This window comes from Ranitomeya variabilis, chromosome 7 (genome assembly GCF_051348905.1).
Source record: "Ranitomeya variabilis isolate aRanVar5 chromosome 7, aRanVar5.hap1, whole genome shotgun sequence".
NCBI classification, from domain to species: Eukaryota; Metazoa; Chordata; class Amphibia; order Anura; family Dendrobatidae; genus Ranitomeya; species Ranitomeya variabilis.
Window position 1 is genome coordinate 204,538,981 of NC_135238.1, and position 22,532 is coordinate 204,561,512.

At 44.8% G+C, this 22,532-nt stretch overlaps 1 protein-coding gene across 11 annotated transcripts in view; it reads right to left on the minus strand.

Moving 5' to 3' along the window:
• Positions 1–4,097: 4,097 nt before the first annotated feature.
• DYNC1I2 (dynein cytoplasmic 1 intermediate chain 2) overlaps positions 4,098–22,532 on the minus strand; it is a 118,173-nt gene continuing 99,738 nt past the window's right edge. For all 11 annotated transcript variants that reach the window (XM_077272713.1, XM_077272709.1, XM_077272719.1 and 8 more), the window contains 5 exons: positions 21,302–21,435; positions 19,859–20,003; positions 9,931–10,071; positions 5,904–6,029; positions 4,098–4,349 (listed from right to left, as the gene is read on the minus strand). In XM_077272713.1, coding sequence (XP_077128828.1) covers positions 4,236–4,349; positions 5,904–6,029; positions 9,931–10,071; positions 19,859–20,003; positions 21,302–21,435 — 660 coding nt within the window. In that variant the 3' untranslated portion in view covers positions 4,098–4,235. The remainder of the gene's footprint in view (positions 4,350–5,903; positions 6,030–9,930; positions 10,072–19,858; positions 20,004–21,301; positions 21,436–22,532) is intronic.

Genomic DNA, 22,532 nt, shown 5'->3' on the forward strand with positions numbered 1-22,532 from the left:
ACTGTTATAGGCTGGCATTATTATAGATGAGCTAGTTGGACCTCTTAGGGTTGATGATGGACTCAAAATCAACTCCCAAACCTACTGCCAGATTATAAGACAATGTAATCAAGCAACTGGTACAGGAAAAAGTCTGTATCTTTCAAGAAAACCATGATCTTTATGTAAGCCAATGCTTCATCGCAGCATCGACATCCCCACTGCTTGGTGCCAGTGATGTCCTTAAAGATGGAAGAATGAAAGTCCCTTCCACACCCAACGTAAACCTTATTAAGACCTTGTGAGCCATTCTTAAAAGGGAGATTATCCAAAAATACAGGTGTTTATCACAAAATTAGAATATCATCAAAAAGTTAATTTATTTCAGTTCTTCAACAGAAAAAGTGAATCTCATGTAATATAGAGTCATTACAAACAGAGTGATCTATTTCTAGTGTTTATTTCTGTTAATGTTGATGATTATGGCTTACAGCCTATGAAAACCCAAAAGTTATTATGTCCGTAAATTAGAATAATTAACAGAAAACACCTGCAAAGGCTTTCTAAGCATTTTAAAAAGGTCCCTTATTTTGTTTCAGTAGCTCCACAATCATGGGGAAGACTGCTGACTTGACAGATGTCCAGAAGGCAGTCACTGACACACTCCACAAGGAGGGGAAGCCACAAAAGGTCATTATTGCTAAAGAAGCTGGCAGTTCACAGAGTGCTGTATCCAAGCATATTAATGGAAAGTTGAGTGGAAGGAAAAAGTGTGGTAGAAAAAGGTGCACAAGCAACCGGGATAACCGCAGTCTTGAAAGGATTGGTAAGAAAAGGCCATTCAAAAATTTGGGGGAGATTCACAAGGAGTGGACTGCTGCTGGAGTCATTGCTTCAAGAACCACCACACACAGACGTATCCAGGACATGGGCTACAAGTGTCACATTCCTTGTGTCAGGAAACTCATGACCAATAGACAATGCCAGAAGCGTCTTCCACAACCAGTGATGGTTTGGGGAGCCATGTCATCTGCTGGTGTAGGTCCACTGTGTTTTATCAAGACCAAAGTCAGCGCAGCAGTCTACCAGGACATTTTAGAGCACTTCATGCTTCCTTCTGCCGACAAGCTTTTTGGAGATGGAAATGTCATTCTCCAGCAGGACTTGGCACCTGTCCACACTGCCAAAAGTACCAATACCTGGTTTACAAACAACAGTATCACTGTGCTTGATTGGCCAGCAAACTCACTGTTACGCAAAGGAGAGGAAGGAGATTGAGGGAAAACAAGGTGGAAAGAGATATATGATTGGCCCCGCCATGAATCTGTCAAACATTCAATGATATACCAGTAAGGTCAAAAAACATTAAAGCATCAAAAATGTGATCCTATACCAATATGGTATAGGGTCACTTTTTTGTTGCCCTGCCATGAATCGCCAAGCGGCGGGACTTAGTCTGAACAGTCATTCTGTACTGACCGAGTCCCTTTAAAGCAGCTTTTGGTGCACATACCATCCCGATGTCCAGGAACTATCTTAGGTGTCTTCAATCTGCCAATCACTCTTAGGTGATAGTTCCTCTTCATCAGAATTCTGCCTGCACTATAGGTTCTGGAACCTTCGGTTTCTCACTTGCACCCAGCGTGCAGTACTTCCGCCATTCTACAAGCCTTAGCTAATAGCATTTCTTCCTTTTACGCTTGTGTGTAATTTAACAGACAGGAGACGATGGAAAAAACAAAGACCCTTCCTCACTACCTATAATCCATTTTTTTTCTGTGCTGTTGCAGACAGATTACACTAGACAGCGAGTTAAGCAGAGGATGTGTAGACTTCTCATATCTATAAAATAACAGTATGTACAGTCACCAATTAAAGAGCACCTGTCACCAGGTTATCCCCATATACAGTGGTGCCAGCACTGTACGCCCTCATATATAGCAGTCTAGTATTGTGTATATATGTCCCTAATGCACTCTGCAGAACACAAAAAACAGCTTTTATTATACTCGCCTATGGCGCAGTCCGGTCCAATGGGTGTTGCTGATCTTGATCCGGAGCCTCCTCTTCTTGTGATTGCTGTCCTCCATCCTACTCCTTGCTTCATGTGGATGATGTGCCCTACATCCTCCACACAGTGTCCTCCATCCTACTCCTTGCTTCATGTGGATGATGTGCCCTACATCCTCCACAGTGTCCTCCATCCTACTCCTTGCTTCATGTGATGTGCCCTACATCCTCCACACAGTGTCCTCCATCCTACTCCTTGCTTCATGTGGATGATGTGCCCTACATCCTCCACACAGTGTCCTCCATCCTACTCCTTGCTTCATGTGATGTGCCCTACATCCTCCACACAGTGTCCTCCATCCTACTCCTTGCTTCATGTGGATGATGTGCCCTACATCCTCCACACAGTGTCCTCCATCCTACTCCTTGCTTCATGTGGATGATGTGCCCTACATCCTCCACACAGTGTCCTCCATCGCGTTCCTTCGCAGGTGTACTTCTTTCTGCTTGCTGAGTGCAGAGCTAAGATGGTAATACGCATGTGCCGGGAAAAGCCAAAGAGCACCGGCGTGGGCACTACGACACTTAGCTCTGCCCTCGGCAGGACAGAGAGAAGTAAGTCTGCGATGGAGGACACCGTAGGACGCATCATCCACACGGAGCAAGAAGGACGACAGCGACCACAAGACGAGAGGAAGAGTCGGACCACGAACAGTGACTCCCATTAGGCAGGACCGCCCGTAGAGGACATATATACACCAGTGATAAATGCTGTATATTAGGGCTTACCGGTGTTGAGCCTACTTTACACGGAAAAACCTGGGAACAGGTTCTCGTTAAATTAAAGTAAGCAGAGATCTTGAAAAAGGAAAAAAAAAAAAAATTATATGAATCTCAATCTACAAAGAATAAAAGTCATTTTTTTGGAAACTGATGTGATCCAAAACCAATAACTATTTCAATGAGTAAAATAAACATTATTAAACTCTGAATACTGCGCTAACGTCTGACTACTTTAGTTCACCTGTTTTGGTGTTGTGGAAAAAAAAAACCCACATACTGCCGATTCCTCATAAATTACATGCAACTATCTCTCTCAGCGGAATTTCATAACAAGAAGGATTGTCCAGTGGAGAGCCCCTTTAAAAGTAACTTTTAATGCTAATAAAAATAATTATTAAACTTATTATATTACTTGTGATGACATTTGAATCGATCTTATTTTGTTGATTTATTACAAGCAGCAGATTCGTAAATTTTGCTAGAAAAAATTCAACTCGTCGTACTTTACTTTTATTGCAAATGGACCTTATTCAGGTTTCTATTTTTTTGTTGCGTTTACTGTTCAGTTTCCCATACGTACAGGACTACAAGACAAAATCTGTCCCAGAAAGGAGCGAGCGCGCACCTGTACAGAAATCTAACAGTCACTAGTAAGTGACACCAGACAAAACACGAGACGCTCATTGGAAAGATCAAGTTAGAAACATTTTGCTTTAATAAAATGGCAGACTAGATAACGGTATTAACAGGAAGTGTCCGCTGCATGCAGAAGTTCGTTGTGAGCGAAGGGAACGCGGCAGGTACACAGCGCTAGTAATAGTGCTATCCCGAGGGGTTAGGCTTAAAGTTTAAAAAATAGGATTTTCGTTAGTAAGGTAAATGGATTATTTTAAAAAGTGGAAATACAATGAGCAGCAGCTCGTCTGACGGTAAGGGTATACAGAGGCGGACGATCGGTACACATAGAAAAGGGAGGACTGGAGGAATGGAGGACGGGAGGGGAGGAATGGAGGATGTGAGCGGAGGACGAAAGGACTGGAGACCAGGAGTGGAGGAATGGAGGATGGGAGGAGTGGAGGAATGGAGGATGGGAGTGGAGGACGGGAGGACTGGAGACCAGGAGTGTAGGACGGGAGGACTGTAGGACGGGAGGACTGTAGGATGGGAGGACTGTAGGACGGGAGGACTGTAGGACGGGAGGACTGTAGGACGGGAGGACTGTAGGACGGGAGGACTGTAGGACGGGAGGACTGTAGGACGGGAGGACTGGAGACCAGGAGTGGAGGAATGGAGGACTGGAGGTACAAATAAAAAGGGACACTGCATTTGGTTGTAATGAAGTTTATAAAACATTGTAGTCCACAGATCCTATCCACATACGGCTTATTAATTCATCTTTTGCACAGATACATGCCAACGCTCCGTAGGGGACATCAGCCGATGTCACACCTTCTATAGAACATTTAGCCAGGGATGCGGTTCGCGGCTTCCTCCTCCGCGTCGGCCCTGTTGGCATTGATTTCTGCAAGTGTTCTTGCAAAGCGGGTCCATTCGTCATTTCGAGGCACGGAAATTTGCTATGAAGTAAACAAAAGACAAAAAAATCAACATCAAAAAAGCAAAATAGCCTTCATTGTGGGCGATACAAAAACTAGCAAAAAGTTCCCACCCGATTCTTCAGCATGGCTGTGATGCAGCGCAGATCTCCCATACAGGCTGTGCAGCCATTTAAAGGGAATGTGTCAGCAGGTTTTTGCCATTTAATCTGAGAGCAGCATGATGTAGGGGCAGGGAGTCTGATTCCTGGGATACGGCACTTGCTCAGCAGCTTGGTGTAGTTTCAATATTATCAGTGATTTATCATTACGACATAATCAGAGGGCAGGACTAGGTGTCTTGTGCGAGGCAGTCCAGCTAATCTGTGTAACCACGCCCCCACCACTGATTGGCATCTTCCTGTGTACATTGTCAGCAGGCTGCCAATCAGGGGTGTGGGTGGGGTTATACAGAGCTGAGCATTTTGAGCACTGCTACATCTACAGCAGAATAAACAGGCATTCTATGAAAACTGCACCAAACAGCTCAGTAACAGCTATATTGCTGGAATCGGGATCTCTGCCCCTACATCATGCTGCTCTCAGATTACATAGGGAAAAAAACTGCTGACATATTCCTTGTAAATGAAAAAGCTGCCATATGGCAAGTGTACAGAATATTGACACCTTCGGTGGTAATTTTGTTTTTACTTAAATTAATTTATTTTGGGTTAAGAATCATTGGATTTAATTACAATATTTTGGAGGATTCAGCCTTTATAGGACTTAATGCTTCACTCTACATTTACAGCTGCAAAAGGAGTTAACTGAGAATCTGTCAAACTCTTTTTGAAGGAAGGGATTAGTGCTCATCTCTTTTCTCCAGCTCTGGTACATCAGTTTAAGACCACATCAAACTGAAGATGAGATTATAAATCCGTTTAGGAGAGAAAAGAGCTGTAAATGCAGAAGATGAGTTCACTGATGGATTCTCAGTTAACTCATTTTGCAGCTAGTAAGGCAAAATTATTTGTAATCCAAAATTCATGCATTTTGGTAAAAAAAAAAAAAACAACAACACACAGATGGTGTCTATACACTTTAACATGAAAATAGAGGATTATGACTAATGAACTTTTCCACTTTGTCTCTCCACAGTTAGTCCAAAGTTCTGTGTACTGACTAATGTCGTGATATATCAGAATAAAGTGGGAGGATTTTATAGGCGGCTTACAGCACCATGGAAGTGGATGAAACGTTACCAATGTCATGTGCATGCTTTGGACATTCTCGGTCGTGACCACCAGGGGGAGTTTACAAGACAATAAAACAGTATGCAGACAGCTCCCTCTAGTGGTGGCTGCAGGCATACAACACTTTATTGTTGAACATCACACTGGGGATTTTGAGCTCTATATGAGAAGAACGGAAAATCGGACACATATATTCCAAAAAGCTATTTTACCCCCTCAAAAACATCACTTTGTTAAAAGTCCGACAATTCAAAGAACATCAGAAAGCTTTTCCCCATACACTGTATTTATAATCACAGCCATTGCTGTACACTAGTAAGAAAGCGATGGTGGAATATCTTACCTCTCCTACATCATAGATAAAGATTTCTCCTTCGGAGTCTCCCACTGCGATTTCTCTACCAGAATGAGTCCATCTGACCCGATTGAGAGCCGGGTTTCCCTCTACTGTAATGCTGGCAGTAGGAACCTGATCATAAAACAAGATGTGAATAATTGTGAGATCTTATTTTGTTTGGATCGCGATATTAAAAAAATAAATAAAATATATATATATATATATATATCCTAAAAAAACAGATTTAAACCATTGGTAATTTTTGGAGGACATTTCATATTAATAGGTTAAAAAATAATTTGTCAGCAGGATTCCAGCCCCCCATATTTATATGTACATGAAGTTCTTTCAAAGACAAGTCCAGCAATATCTTTTCATGGCTCATCCGTTCCTCAATTACTGGAAATGATTGAAGTGATATGCAAATGAGGCTGAAGTGCTATGGTAGATCTGAAGGCTTTGTCACACCGACTTGTTTCCCTGCCCAGTGCCACCACCTCCTACTTGACTGGTAGCCTATAAGCTGTGTGACTTCAGACAAATGAGCTGTCAAAAAGGAGGTTGTGGCACTTTGTGGGGAATAGAGCTGGAGTGACGGAGCCTTGAGAGATCTACAGGCTCATTTGCATATCAATTAAAACCCTGATTTCTCAGTAATGGAGGGACCGACTGGCCATGTAAAGATATTACTGGACTTGCCTTTGAAATAACTACATGTACATATAAATATGGGGGGTGAAATCCCGCTGACGGATTCTACTTAACCTATTAATGCTCTATGTCTATGATGTGCGATGCTCCTGCAGGCCGGTGGTTGGGGAGTTGATAAAGATTGCCAGTTGGGGGCCAGCAGCATGGCTGAACCAATGGCCTAAACTATGCGTTGGTAAAAGGGAAGCCGCCAGAAGCCCTTTGTGATTCTACCCCTTTAGTTGGTGTGATACAAGCGGTTGATTTATTAGTCTTATTTTGCTTCTCTTTATCTGATGCTTTGTGGGATGGAACAGAAAAGCTTCTGCGGCCGATCACTCCCCTGTATTTTTCACGACTCTTGGGGTAATATTAGCCATTTCCATCCACTTCTCTACTTACACCGCAGACGTTCTGACATGGAATCTATGATTACAATAATACACCAGTGTTTTCTAGAAGTCTCTAAGATTGGACAAAAGCTTGCACCGAGGCAAATACTAGATATTACTTTGATATTAATGATAGAAACTATAATTAACTTTGCATCAATTCACATCTATTATATCAAACACAATTACAAAATAATAAGTGTTAATGAGTCTTGGAGAGTCTCTCGGCAAACTGCTTGTTAACCACTCGAGGTGAGAAAATAAAAGCACGATCAGACCAATCTTCATAGGCAGATGAGAACGCTGCAATTAGTTCATTCCCAGGCGAGTAACTCTGACGTTTAGACTAATTTCTCCAATATAAAATCCTATTTCAGGCAAAATATACTGTACGGATTTCTCTGTAATGGAATTCAATGGCCACAATTAATTACTAATAAGGCGTAAAGGAGTCTGTGCCCAAAGTGCAAAAGATTTATACAGGGCACATAGCCGCTATAAATATCATAGTGGGCGTATACACATTAAAGTAATATCTGCAGAAAAATCTACTTTTATGTAATATGTAAATGAGGGAGCATTGGCGCACCCTACTGCGACCTACTGCCTAGTGCGACCTACGGCCTGGCGCACCCGCGGCGCGACCTACGGCCTGGCGCACCCGCGGCGCGACCTACGGCCTGGCGCACCCGCGGCGCGACCTACGGCCTGGCACACCCGCGGCGCGACCTACGGCCTGGCGCACCCGCGGCGCGACCTACGGCCTGGCGCACCCGCGGCGCGACCTACGGCCTGGCGCACCCGCGGCGCGACCTACGGCCTGGCGCACCCGCGGCGCGACCTACGGCCTGGCGCACCCGCGGCGCGACCTACGGCCTACGGCCTGGCGCACCCGCGGCGCGACCTACGGCCTGGCGCACCCGCGGCGCGACCTACGGCCTGGCGCACCCGCGGCGTGACCTACGGCCTGGCACACCCGTGGTGTGACCTACGGCTTGGTGAGCAGCTACAGCCTCCAATTTGCTTATTAAGCACAGTCCCTTATCTACACATTGCAGGTGCCCGCTCATAGTGTCAGAGCACACACAATGTGGCTGCAGACCCGCTCTGCCTCCTGTTGGTCTGCGGTCACACTCCGGTCAGGAGAGCTGCCGGCCAGTCCGAGAACTTCAGTCCGATCTCGATCCAATTTGTACGGCTGTCTGACAGCGCCCTAAGGCGCCCTATCAGGCATTTACATTTTAAAGGGGCCAAGTCACTTAAATAAAGGATTAAGCAGCTTAATTTGCACTTTGGAGGTGCGAGGCTCCTTTAATGCCATAGCGGGATTCACACATGACTTCATTGCACATAATACAGATCCTATGATCACTGCTCTTCTTGCTGCTCTCTTCCTAATAACTTGTCTTGCAGTCGGTCTTGGTGACCACAAGTTCTCCACCGGATGCTACATGACAAGCGTTCACAGAAAAAAAAATTGGGACGGGGCAATTAAAGAGTTAACATTTGTCAAATCTTTTATAGATTTTTTTTTTAGTAACACTCATTTGCTTTCTGATTGGTGGACATCCGGGTTTTGAGAACTACCATCGATTATTCAAAAGACCTTTAAGGAGTGTACAGCTCAGGAGATGGAAGCTCACACCTCTGGCCTGAGCAATAGTGATGAGCGCACAAGCTGGGATAAGGCATTATCTGAGTCTGCGTGAATAATATGTTCGAGTCCCCGCGGCTACATTTCCTGTTAGACAATCCCTGCATGTGTTGAGGCTGTCGAACAGCCGCGAGACATGCAGCCGCGGAGATTTGAACATATTATTCGAGCAAGCCGAAGACATTCTTTCAGCACTGGAGCATGCTCAGATAACACCTTATCCCGGCAGGTTCTCTCATCACTACAGAGCAAGCATTTAAATGGATGATGGGGGATCTCGGGACCGGGATATCCACCAATCTAAAACTAAGTAAAAGGGGACAGATAAAAAATTTGGCAAATATTTAATCTAAGCAGGTATGTGCATGTAGACGGATACAAAATTCCGCAATGCACAGCGGGCAGGGTTCACATGGCGTGTTCCACTACGGTAAGTGGGTCCGCTGAGGCTTATATCTGGGTGTAAGCAACTAGTTGAGGTAGGCAGCAAGATGTAGTCAACTAGGTCTTGGTGCCTGCCTCCAACAGGCGGATAGAGCCGAATATTATGCACAAGAGTACAGTAACTCTACATCATTATAGTCAATGGCCCCATCAGCGCACACACCCAAATCCAGTTTCACAGGGGTTTGGACGTAAACCTCTGACGTAGCCACTGACCACAGTGGCAACTGCTATGTGAACCCTGCCTTAGAGACACGTCATCCGAGTCAGTCGATTTCAATGGAATAAGCCGGTCAGCTCAGGGCCTCCCAACTCGAGCCTGATAGATGAAGACATGACAGGAAGGATCTGGCTTGTTAAATATCAAAGTTCGATCCTTTTGTTTTCCCTGGTGATAAGACATAAGACATAAAGCAGTGGCAGTGTATGGCAAAGTCCGGAGAGATAGGTGTACGGGCACATTATGGCTTACAGAAAACAGATGAGCTCTATTAGGTGTACTGACACTTTTGCAGCACATAACGCTATATTTTATCGAAGACTGAACTCTGGCTTTGGCTTATTACATTTTATGGTATAATAAATAGTGTCTGCCGAGAACCAGAAGTCCTAGGTGGCTGTTCTCCATGAACCTCTCCAGTGGAAACGGAGCCCGTGCACCTTGCAATATCTGTAATTGGCAGAGATCTGTACCCAACGTTATTTATGAATGTATATATCAGTTCTCATCGATAACCATCATATATTCACCATCAAAAGCGGGACAGAAATTGTTCTCCAAGACGGATCTAATTTTTAGAAGGACTGTGTTTCTTTGACCCGAGTACGGTCCTCTATGTTGCCACCTTCTTACCTCTGTATCGTTGTTGAGGTTCCACAGATCCAATCGCCCCACTCCATCCACACAAGCAAACAGGGCGGGATGAGTGGGAGACCACATGACGTCATAGACGTAGTCAGCATTGTCCTCAAATGAATACAAAGGCTTGTTATTCTACAAGACAAAAGTAAAATAAAAAAAGAGTGAATAAAGAGGATAAGGAGTCAAAAAGGCGGTAAAATAAAATAAATAATTTGAACAGATCACATAGGCCCCTTCAATTATCCGATTGTGGGGCTTCTAGAAAGTCGGATAGCGGCCAGCAGGCTGGGACTGGTCAACAGCAGAATCCTCCGGTAGGCCCCTGTGAAGGAGTGCTGGTAAGCAAGGATATTACACTTGATTCACAACTGGTAGAAAAAGGAATCATCTATTCATTCTGTAAACAAACTAGCCAAACTAATATTACACAGATGCAAAAGTTAATTGTGTGTACTAAGGACAGGTTATTGTTGCATGTGGCTGAATAGTGGGACCTCAAGAATCAATGTATGAGCACATCGAAGACACACTGTTAGCACCAGAGCATGCTCAGATAACACCTTATCCGAGGACGTTCGCTCATCACTATTAGCAATGTATCATATATAGCTAGGCAGGATTTACCATTACGGAGTCTGGGAGCGACTAGTTTCTTATAGAAACCTTAATGGAGGACGGTAAAGGATAAGTGCTTTTACTTACCGGTCATGTCTTTAAGTGCTTTTACTTACCGGTCATGTCTTTTTATATTACATGCATTTTTTTAGGGGTCGGGGGGGGGTTGTCGATCAGACATTGGAGAATACTGCAATCAGTGTCATTTTGATGGTTCATCAGACATAATGATATCATGAATGGCAGACACCACATTGTAACTACACGGTAATGTTACCATATGGAGTGATAATCCCCATTTAAAAAGTGCAGTAAAAGCCCAGACACGACTCTCAGAAAGGCGTTTTATTTTGGTCATGTAGTAAAAAACCTTTTCTTTTTTCCCCATAGAAGCAATATTTTCTAGGAGGATGATTATTGGTTTCTTATCTGTTGAGTAGAGGAATAGCGGTTTTGAGTGCAATGTGTACGTAGTATGGAGGTTTATTTGACTAAAGCAGCGCTAATACTTACATTTGACGATTGCTACCTTCCCCTGGTTTTCTGCCTAATTACCTCCTTCACAAAGTACTGATATTGCCACACTTACAAACAATTTATTGAAGGAATTGCCGCCGTGAGTGACAGGTGAGCATCATGCGGTATTATTCTGTCTAAAATGCGCTTTTTCTTCATCATGATTATAGAGAAATATCTTTTATGCACACACTAAACATTTTTGAATGTCATCTTTCGGCAAAATTATTTTCTCAAAGGCTTGTCAGGAAAGCGAGAAGTACAATATCGGGAGATTTTTATTTTATATATATTTTATTTTATTTATTTTTTTTAGAATCAGGCCCCGATGAGCGACTATACAGAGACTCGTGTGCCTGCGAACACAACAAGCAATTTCCAATTAACAAGTCTTACATTTACAAAACTATAATTAAACATCATTTGCATTCGCACTTCCTCGGATTTATACATTTTATTTATACGGACGACTTCACAACCTGAAATCGGTTTCTCTTTCTCAGCCAAACTTTTTTTATTCTCTTCTCGAAAAATAGAATTATTTCATTTAGAACCACCTACAGGATTGTTAATTAATGGAGAAATGGGAAGGGCTACTCCGGGGGTTCCGAACAATTCAGCATTAGGCAAGAACAAAAATTGATTTGTGCTGAAAAATGCATTTCGGGGAAAAAAAAAAGTATTCTTCTAATCAAAAGGTGCCGACCTGACTTCACAGCTTTTATGAAAGAGCTGCTTTTAACATCATAATGTTGATATATATCTGTGCACCTCCTGCTTGATCAGTCTCTAGACAGAGCAAAGTTCAGTAATATTTACCACATTTTTCAGTCTATAAGGCACACCCCAAGTTCAGTCAGCAGAAAATAGGAAGAACATGTGTTCGGCTAATTGGAACATCACTGGCGGTGTAAAGTAGTGGAGGGGTCAATATTGCTAATTTTAGAGCAATAGGGTAGAAAAGGAGGTAACAGTTCTGTATGGTTGGCGTTTATCTGAAGCTTGATTATTATACACAAATAACGTTACAACACATCACAGCTACAGCACGCACCTCAGCTACTACACCGCTGCGGCACGCAACACCGCTGCGGCACGCAACACCGCTGCGGCACGCAACACCGCTGCGGCACCGCTGTTTTTTTCATCGACTGTGGGAACATATAATACTCAGACGTGTGGTTTTTTTCCGCTATCACGGCTGAAAAGGGCCAATAAAAGTTTATGGGTGGGTGGAAAAGTCTTAGTTACTCACCGGTTAACGGTGTTTTTCGGAGTCCATGACAGCACTACGGAGAGAGGGGATCCGCCCTTCAGGAACAGGAAACCTACAGATACATAAGGGCGGCACCTCTCCCACGCATCAGTTGGTTTACAGAGCACAAGAGGACCACCAAGGTTAATAGCATACATAATAAACAATGACACAAATAACTAACTATTCACTACCCGTGAAATATATAAATAAAGGAAGAGGTGTACACCCAGAACTTAAGAAGACGGGAGGGTATGTACAGGTGCTGTCATGGACTCCGAAAAACACCGTTAACCGGTGAGTAACTAAGACTTTATCGGTCGTCCATGACAGCACTACGGAGAGAATTACAGAGAGTAACTAACTAGGGAGGGACTACAGCTTGCAGCACCCTTACACCAAAGGAAAGGTCAGAAGAGGCACCCAAGTTCATTCTATAGTGGTTATAGAATGTGTTTGGGGAAGACCAAGTAGCAGCCTTACAAATTTGGTCAATCGACACCTCCAATCTTTCCGCCCACGAAGCCGCCATAGCTCTAGTGGAATGCGCTTTCAGACCTTCAGGCGCCGGCTTGCCCTTTGAGATGTATGCCAGCGAGATAGCCTCCCTGATCCATCTAGCTAAAGTAGATTTCGATGCCCTATGACCCTTCCTACTACCCTGATATGACACGAATAGGGCGTTATCTGTCTTCCAGGGATCAGTTACTGCTAGATATTCCAGGATACATCTTTTTACATCTAAAGTGTGTAGCTTCCTTTCCTTATCGTTAGTAGGATTGGGGAGGAAGGATGGAAGAACTATTTCCTGTGTTCTGTGGAATCTGGACACTACTTTAGGAAGATATGCTGGATCAGGGGATAGTATCACTCTATCATCCCTAAGCTGCATGTAAGGGGGAACCCTGGATAATGCTTGGATGTCGCCTATCCTATGCGCCGATGTTAGGGCCACCAGGAAGGCTACTTTAAGAGATAAATTTTTAATAGAGGCCGAAGAAATTGGCTCAAATGGGGCCTCTGTCATGGCTGAGAGGACAAGGTTCAGGTCCCATGGCATGACTCTATTCTTCACCATTGGCCTAGACCGTTTTGTCGCCCTGATGAATCTGCTGACCCAGTGATTCTCAGCAATGTTGCAGCCAAAGAGGGCCCCTAAGGCTGATACCTGCACTTTAAGAGTATTTGGGGATAACCCCATATCTAACCCCTTCTGTAAGAATTCCAAGATCTGGTCAATCGGTATTGACTGTCCAGGTATTGCCCCCGAGTTCTGAAGAAATCTCTTCCAGATTCTGACATAGATTTTTGTGGTTATTATTTTTCTGCTCTTCAGCAGCGTGTTAATGAGGGCCGGAGAGAACCCCCTATCCTTTAACAGCGCCCACTCAAAATCCACGCCGTCAGATGAAGGCCAACCGCCTGAGGATGGTAGACTGGGCCCTGGGATAGGAGATCCGGGATGTCTGGCAAGACCCATGGGTCGGATATCGACATAGCCCTCAGGCATGGAAACCACGTTCTTCTGGGCCAGAAGGGGGCAATTATTATCACTGTGGCTTTGTCCTTCCTGATTTTCCTCACCACCAGAGGAAGTAGAGACAGGGGAGGAAAGGCGTAGGCTAGCCTGAAGTTCCAGTCTATGAGGAGGGCGTCTACTGACAGAGGATTTTCTCTGGGGTTCAGAGAGCAGAATTGTGCCACTTTCCTGTTTTCTTTTGTGGCAAACAGGTCTACCTCTGGTTGACCCCATCTTTCCACGATGAGGTTGAAGATGGAGCCATTCAGGGACCACTCTCCCTGCCTCAATGTGTTGCGGCTTAAGAAATCCGCCGTAGTGTTTTCTGCCCCTCTTATGTGAAGAGCCGTCAATGAGAGAAGATGTTGCTCTGCTAGATGGAATAGACGATCTGCTACGCACATTAGGGATTTGGAACGAGTCCCGCCTTGGTGATTTATGTATGCCACGGTGACACGATTGTCCGAGAATACCCGCACGTGGTGGCCCTGTAGATAGACAAGGAGTGTTTTAACTGCCTGTTCCACTGCCGTTAACTCCTTCAGGTTGGAGGACATTTCCATCTGACCCCGATGCCAAAGCCCCTGGACCAATGTATCCCCCATGTGAGCCCCCCACCCAGAAGGGCTAGCGTCCGAGGTGACTATACGAGTTACATTATATTCCCAGGGGACCCCTGTGAACAGGTTCTCTTGGTCTAGCCACCATCCGAGGGATACAATAGCTTCTTGGGATAGGGTCAGCAGGCTCTCCAGACATCCCCCCAACCTTTTTTGTTGTAACAGCACCTCGCCCTGAAGTATCCTCGTATGATACTGGGCCCATCGGACCGCTGGAATACAGGACGAGAGAGAGCCTAACAGAGACATGGCTCTTCTAAGGGACATGGTGGGGTTTTTAGAGGCATTCAGCACTTGAAGGTGCAGGCGATCAATTTTCTCTTGAGGCAAATGGCATTCCTGAACCTGGGAATCCAGGGTCAGGCCTAAAAATCGCTGAGCTGTCATGGGCTGTAACCGTGATTTTTTAACATTTAGCAACCACCCCAGACGCTCCAGAGCCGACATCACTTTATGTAACTGTTCCAGACAGTGATCCGCCATTTTACCTACGATAAGGAGATCGTCCAGGTAGGGGATTATTAGAATGTCGGACTCATGTAGGTGTGCCATAACTTCAGCTATTACTTTGGTAAACACCCGAGGGACGACCGATATACCAAAGGGGAGGGCCCTATACTGGAAGTGTCTGACTACCCCATCCAACCGTACCGCCACCCTCAGGTATCGTTGGTGACCTGCATAAATAGGGATATGGTAATAGGCGTCCTTCAAATCCAATACTACCATAAAGCAGTTTTTAAACAGCAGCTTTATTGCGGTGTTAATAGTTTCCATTTTAAATGATTGAACGGTCAGGAAATTATTAAGAGCCCTAAGGTTAATAATTGTTCTGAAGGAGCCGTCAGGTTTACTTATTAGGAATAGAGGAGAGTAGAATCCACTACCCTGTTCTCCTTCCGGAACCTCTGACAGGACATCCTTATTGGGCAGGTCGTGAACTTCCGTTTCCAGGGCCGCCTGTTCTGCTGGAGAGGACCTGAGTGGGGTAATTCTGAAGAAGTTCTGAGGGATAGAGGACAACTCTAGCCGCAGACCCGTAGCTATTAACCCCAAAATCCAATCGCTACTGGAGATTTTGGACCAGGCCGGGTAGAAGGCAGATAGTCTACCTCCCACTGGGGCGACTAGTCATTGGGGTGGTTTTTTGACCTCACGGGATGGCTCCCGACGTCCTCCACCTCCAAACATAAATCCAGTACCTTTCTTCTTTTTATCGTCCCATCTGCTCTGGTCTCTGGCTGGTCTCCTTCGAAAGAATCTTTTCCCTGCGAAGGGACGCCTGTAAGAAGTTGTTGGTAGATTGGGAAACTTCTTCTCGTCTCCGGCTTTCTCCAGCAGTTCGTCTAGGACTGGACCAAAGAGGTATTCCCCTTCGCATGGGATAGAGCACAGACGGGATCTGGATTGAAGGTCACCCGGCCAACATTTCAGCCATAGGGCCCTGCATGCTGCGTTTGATAGTCCTGCCGCTCTAGCCGCCATTCTTGCCGAATCCGCAGATGCGTCCGCGAGAAAGGCCGCTGCATTCTGAATTGTTGGCAGGAATTTCAACATAGAATCTCTGGAAACACCCTCTTCCCACTTAGACCCTAGCTGATCCAGCCAGACCATCATCGATCTGGCTGCACATGTCGCAGCTACAGCAGGTCTCAGGGCACCCGCCGACATCTCCCATGTCCCTTTAAGGAACGAGTCAGCCTTCTTATCGAGAGGATCCTTTAGGGAAGCCATGTCGTCAAAGGGGATAGATGATTTTTTAGACGCCTTAGCCACCGCTGCATCCAGTTTTGGTGCTTTATCCCATGTGTTCACCATGGGGTCCTCAAAGGGATATCTACATTTAAAAGCCGGTGGAAAAGAGCCTTTTTTCTCTGGCTTTTTCCATTCCCTTTTGATGAGGTTCTGAACCTTGTCATTGAGCAGAAAAGACCTACGCTTTTTTGGGTCTAGACCGCCAAACATTAGGTCCTGCGCTAAAAGTTCTGGCCTATCGTCAGCCACCCCCATGGTGGATCTAACTGATTTAATCAGTTTGTCCATTTGGTCCAACGGGAAACAGAAACAGTTAGACTCCTCTTCTGAAGAGGACGCTGAGGAGACAGAGGCGTCTGAATCATTCTCCCTACTAGGGCCAGCGGACGAATCCGAATCTGAGGCGCTAGGCTCCCTTCTTCTTTTGGAAGGCTCCCCCCGGGACAGGGATTTCAGGGAATCTTTCACCTCCTTCCTGATAATCTCCCTAAGGTTTGATGTGAAATCAGTAGACTCTTCCGCCACTTATGGGAGCGGAGAAAAAGGCTATGTAATTTATCTGGCGCTACCGCTATCAGTGTTCCCATCAATTTATTTCCTACCGTCTGCCGTACACACGACTGACAAAGTCTCTTAGGGTAGGCATCTGGCAAAGGGCAAGCGCATAGCGCGCACTCCTTGTTTTTTGCTTTACCAGCGCATTTTTTCCCCTACGGAAATAAACATAGGAAAAGACTGCATCAGGGTACATTCACGAAGATCTCTTACCCAGGCAGTAGCGGTAGATACCGGATTACTGGGGGGTCGGTCCAGATCCTTCTGTCTCGATCTGCGACTGGCCTGATTACTGCGTCCGCGGGTCTTCAGCTGGGGGTTCGCATGGGACCTCTCCGAGGATCTGTCCTGCTCCTGCTCCAGCAGACCGACGGCAGCTTCCGGCTCATCCATAGCTGTAGATGGGCTCACAAGCAGCCCTGCAGCATTCTGTTTGGCTATAAATAGCCCTTCCCCCCGGATCCGGAATCAGTGCAGGTGCGTGGCCAAATCCACCCCCCCACTTGCAGGTCACTGCTCCCCCCCCCCCCCCCCCGCCCCCAATCGCTCCCCCCCCCTTGCAGGTCACTGCTCCCCCCCCCCGCCCCCAATCGCTCCCCCCCCCCCCCCCCCGCCGCATTCAGGACAGCGGCGTTTTTTGCAAAAAAGCCGGCCGGCGTTTGACTTCCGGTCCTGGCCCCGCCCCCCGCGCGTCACTTCCTGTATCGGACAGAGCGCTCAGGAACGCGCCCGGAAGCCGGGGGACGGTGCCGCCGGACCACCCGGCCGCCATACCATTGCCGCCTGCGGCCGCAGCACAGCGGCAATTGCGGCAGAAGCCGGCGTCCGACCCCCAGCTCCGGCCCTGAACCGAAAGGAGCGCACAGGATGCTGCACCGCACCGACGGCGATCAGAGCGGGGAAGACCGAGGTCCAGGGGGGTGAGCGGACCCCGGGGGGGACATACTCACCACTCCACACTGCACCGCTCACTGTCGTGGAGTCCTACCCAGACCCACCGTGGCGCTTCCAGGGACCCGCACTGCCCGAGGAAGGAGACCCCCTCGCTACCTGGGTCGGACAGCCGGCCTGGGTATTGATAGGAGAAACAAAGTCGTATCTGAAGGGAATCCTGTCCTCCAGGAACAGGAAACCAACTGATGCGTGGGAGAGGTGCCGCCCTTATGTATCCGTAGGTTTCCTGTTCCTGAAGGGCGGATCCCCTCTCTCCGTAGTGCTGTCATGGACGACCGATAAAAAAGGAACAACAAACAGATGGCATCAGTGTACAATCTGTGTGCTGTACATATTTAACATTACAAAGTACAGGAGACTTGTAGTTTATTTATCCGTCAGTGAAAAATACTGATGATACGCCGATTGTAAAAATGGACAAACAGGCCATACACTGACCCAAAACACTGATGAAAATCGGTGCCATTCTTTCATGTAAGTGTTTAAAACAAGAACGTATGAATGAGGCCTTAAACACACTTTTTAGCAAGATTTTCTCTTGCTAAAAAGTGTGACTATAGCCCAAGAAATATGGTACATATTTGCCATTGCATGTACAGCACAAACAATCTGCAATCTGTAAAGATACTGTTGGTACTTACATCAGTCGCTGTTCCCAGAGGGGCTCATAATCTAATTTGTCTGTCTATCTAACACACATCAGGGACGTTTTAATACCAGCTAAAACAACCTATCAGTATGTTTTTGGAGTGTGGGAGGAAAATAAAGTATCTGGAGAAAACCCACGCAAACACGGAGAATAATATATACAATATCTCCATACAGATATGCATTTTGTGAAGAGTGGTTTTCATGCCAGGTGATGTATAGTAACGAACAGTAAAAAAAAAAAAAAAATCAAATTCAAATTAAAAAGATCTTCCATATTGCAACAGCATAGGTTTTATGCCATAGCTGTGATAAGTTAAAAGTGTACTTTACAATATGCCATATTAAGAAATATATTTTGGAACAAACTAGCAAAAGTGTGCAGTGGATGCGCTATACATTTTAGCATTTGCATAACAAAGGATGAATTCTGAGGAGATGACTGTTGAATAAATTGACAAGCGGTAAAATTTCAAATGTGAAGAACTTGTCAACCTTAACCTTAATATACGGTAATTGATAGAGAAAATATTGGAGACTATTGACTAGTGGGGGTTATGAATCAAAAAGAACTAACTGGAAAAAAAAAACCAAAATTTAGATGTGAAAGATAAAAATTAACTTTTAATGCAGGTATTGAGTCTAGGGAATCTATTGCAGAGTTCACTTAGAGAGCACGGTCATGTTTGTGGTTTGTCTTTTTAATAATTTGCATTAAAAGTTAATTTTTATCTTTCACATCTAAATTTAGTTGTTTTTTTCCAGTTAGTTCTTTTTAATATAATTGATGCCAAGGTTTAAAATGCAAGGTATGGAGGTTATAAACCCTTGAGAAAGCTTGATAAGGCGAAACCAGATGGATTGTGTACAATTGATGTTTCAGCTGATTCTCTGGTTAGACTACATGGCTATCTAAAACAAAGCTGGAATAATGCTTTGGAGAAGGATCAGAGCAGTTGTGAAAGCGGACCTCTTTTGGACCAAAGGAGCATCTGTAGATGTAGATAGGAGACTAGTGTGTATCCATCTGATGGTGCCGATTTGCACAAGGAAGGAAGAAAATATTTGCAGTCTTAAAACGGTGGGGAGGGTCATAAAGAAATCCGGCTCAAGTCTAAAGAACTGTTTCAGACAAGAAGTGGTGAGAACTATTGGGGAGTAGAGACAAATATTATTAACTGATTAATATCCTTACCCACAACTAGCTCCATGCCTAGAAGTTATGGTGTCGGTCCATTTTTTTCAACCAATGGTAACGTATTCTTAGGGCAGGGGCTGTCAGGCAAAAGTCTACCAACTGGCCCAGTAGTAATGGGAAGAAGAATAACAGTTTTCGGCCAGAACACAGGCTGTAACTCCGCATCCGTACAGGTCAAGCAATGCAGAGATTTTACAACAGTTTATCGGAATACAGATCTATATTGTGGCTTTTACATCCACATGCATTGTGCTCACTCTTACATACAAAATATCTATATTTACCTTTGTTGTCCACAGTTTTACTGTCCAATCGAAGGAGGAGGTGACGAAAAGGTGAGAGAAGTCCACGGCTCCCACAGCAGAGTGGCAGTGGATCCCGGTGATTGGTCCTTGATGTCCTTCAAACATTTCACTTATACCGGCTTTGCTACAAAACAAGATATACATACATAAAACTAAAATCTTTCAGAGAATTGAGGGTTTACATGCTAGTATGTGTGCATATTTTTATTTAGATGTGTTTTGAAAAAAACATTTTTTAACATTTGGGAACCAATGAAGAAGCGATACCAGCGAAACGTGTTGGGATCACCACCTCATTAACACAAACCTTTAGATGCACTGCCCCATCTGCTGTCATTTGCTGCTATTCCTGCTTTTTTGTCTATTAGTAGTCGCTTGATAATATACATTGTTTGGGTATATATTTGTTCATACCCTGTAAGTAGCGGTGCTATTGTTATACCAGTGGAGTTTGCTCATTACTAGTGATGAATGAACGTGCTTAGATAAGGTGTTCTCAGAGCATACTCGGGTGCCTTTGGCGTGCTCGAATAATATGTACAAGTCCCCACGGCTACATGTTTCGCTGCTGTTCAAAAGCTTCAGCACATGTGGGGATTGCCTGTTAGGATAGCCGTGAGACATGCATGAACATATTTTTTTTTAATTCAAAGGATGGAACCCATCAACGCCTTTTATTTAGAAGATACAAAAATATAAATAATATGGACACTAGGGGGTTTTTTTTTGTTTTTTTTTTTTGGGGGGGGGGGGGGGGGGGGTTGGGGAGGTACTGTCCTTTTTTATGCATATTTTGCACCAGTTGACGAGCGCTCCTGTTGCTACGGTCTTAGTAGCACTTGTCTATATATTCATATTTTATTTGGTAAACAATAATTATTTTACGGTAATTAAAAGATTCACCATATCTGGTTTAATGGGCCCCCAAACTGTATTTAGGTGAATGCTTTGCGGGCATAAAAACCTATATAAAAACAAACGAACATGTGCGCCATTGGCTCCAGGGCTACTTGAGGGGACATGTATTAAAGAGGTCATTTGTGTCCTCTTTATCCTTATTTTTTTTTCTGTATTAAAAAAGGGTGGGGTGTCCTACAAAATATAATATATATATATATATATATATATATATATATATATATATATATATATATATATATATATATATATTTATGTTAAACACTTGAAGGGCAAAAAAAAATGAAATAAAAGTAATAAAAAAAAAAAAAAAAAGCATGAAAAGCAGCCGAGGCAGATACAGAGCTATTCACGTTCTGTATTTTAGTTCTCCCCAAATGGGGAAGTTTCCATTAAATATGTAACCGGAGATTTCTTGCCGATATGTCTGCCTTGGATGGGAGTGGGGGGATTTCTTCCTTGTCATCTTTATGAACTGCATGAAGAAAGGATTGAACACTTTACCTTCCATGGCGGCATGCGGTGTAGACAGACCCTTCTTCACTTCCCACCACAAAGTTGTTGACATCTCCCACCGGGAAGGACATACAGGTGACAGCTACGGCCTTCGATTGCTTGTGAACTAACTCCATGCTGTCCTGGGAAGAAGTAGGGAGGCAAAAATAGATTCTCATGCTCCGAGTAATGTGTTCTCCACGCTACATAACGACTGCCGCTTACAAGATGGCTTACATTTCAGATTTACAAAAGGCTAAATAAAAAGATGCTAAAATAATAAAGGATAAAATCTGGTGGAAAAAAAACAAAGCCAAAAAACCCACACAAACAGGCCAGGCTACTTTCACACTTGTGTCGGTACGGGTCCGTCGCTAAGCGTCGGCGCAACGTACCGACGCACGTTGTGAAAATTATGCACGACGTGGGCAGCGGATGCAGTTTTTCGACGCATCCACTGCCCATTCTAAAGTCCGGGGAGGAGGGAGCGGAGTTCCGGCTGCACATGTGTGGTAGAAAATGGTGGACGCGACGTACGAAAAAACATTACATTGAACTTTTTTTGTGTCTACGGTCCGCCAAAACACGACGGATCCAGTGCACGACGGACGCGGCGTATGGCCATACGTCGCGATCCGTCGGCAATACAAGTCTATGGGAAAAAACAGCATCCTGAGGGCACATTTGCAGGATCCGTTTTTTCCCCAAAACGACGGATTGCAATGTACGTCACACGACGCAAGTGTGAAAGTAGCCTTACACTGAAGACAGATCCCTCCCTATACTTATACGTACACAAGTTTCAAAAATAAATAAATAAAATACCGTATTTTTCAGACCATAAGATGCACTATTTTCCCAATTTTTTGGGGGAAAATAGTGGTGTGCGTCTACAGTCTGAATATAGTTTACCAGGGGCGGGCGGTAAGATGGCCGGTGGAGGCAACGCTTGCATAGATTGAGATCTTGGTCGGGAAGAGATTCCAGTCTGCGCATGAGCTGTCTCCGGCGGCACACTGCTTCAGTAGAGCGACAATCAGGAAAGCGATGCACTCAGCTCTGCCTCACCGCTGAAATGTGATCCTGCTCTACCGCCCCCACGCAAGATACCTTAAATTTGGACTTTAAGACGGACCCCAATATTATAAAAAATATATATTTTCCTTGCCAAAATTTGGGGTACGTCCTATGGTCCGCTGCATCTTATAGTCTGAAAAATACGCAAATACTTAGCAGGATG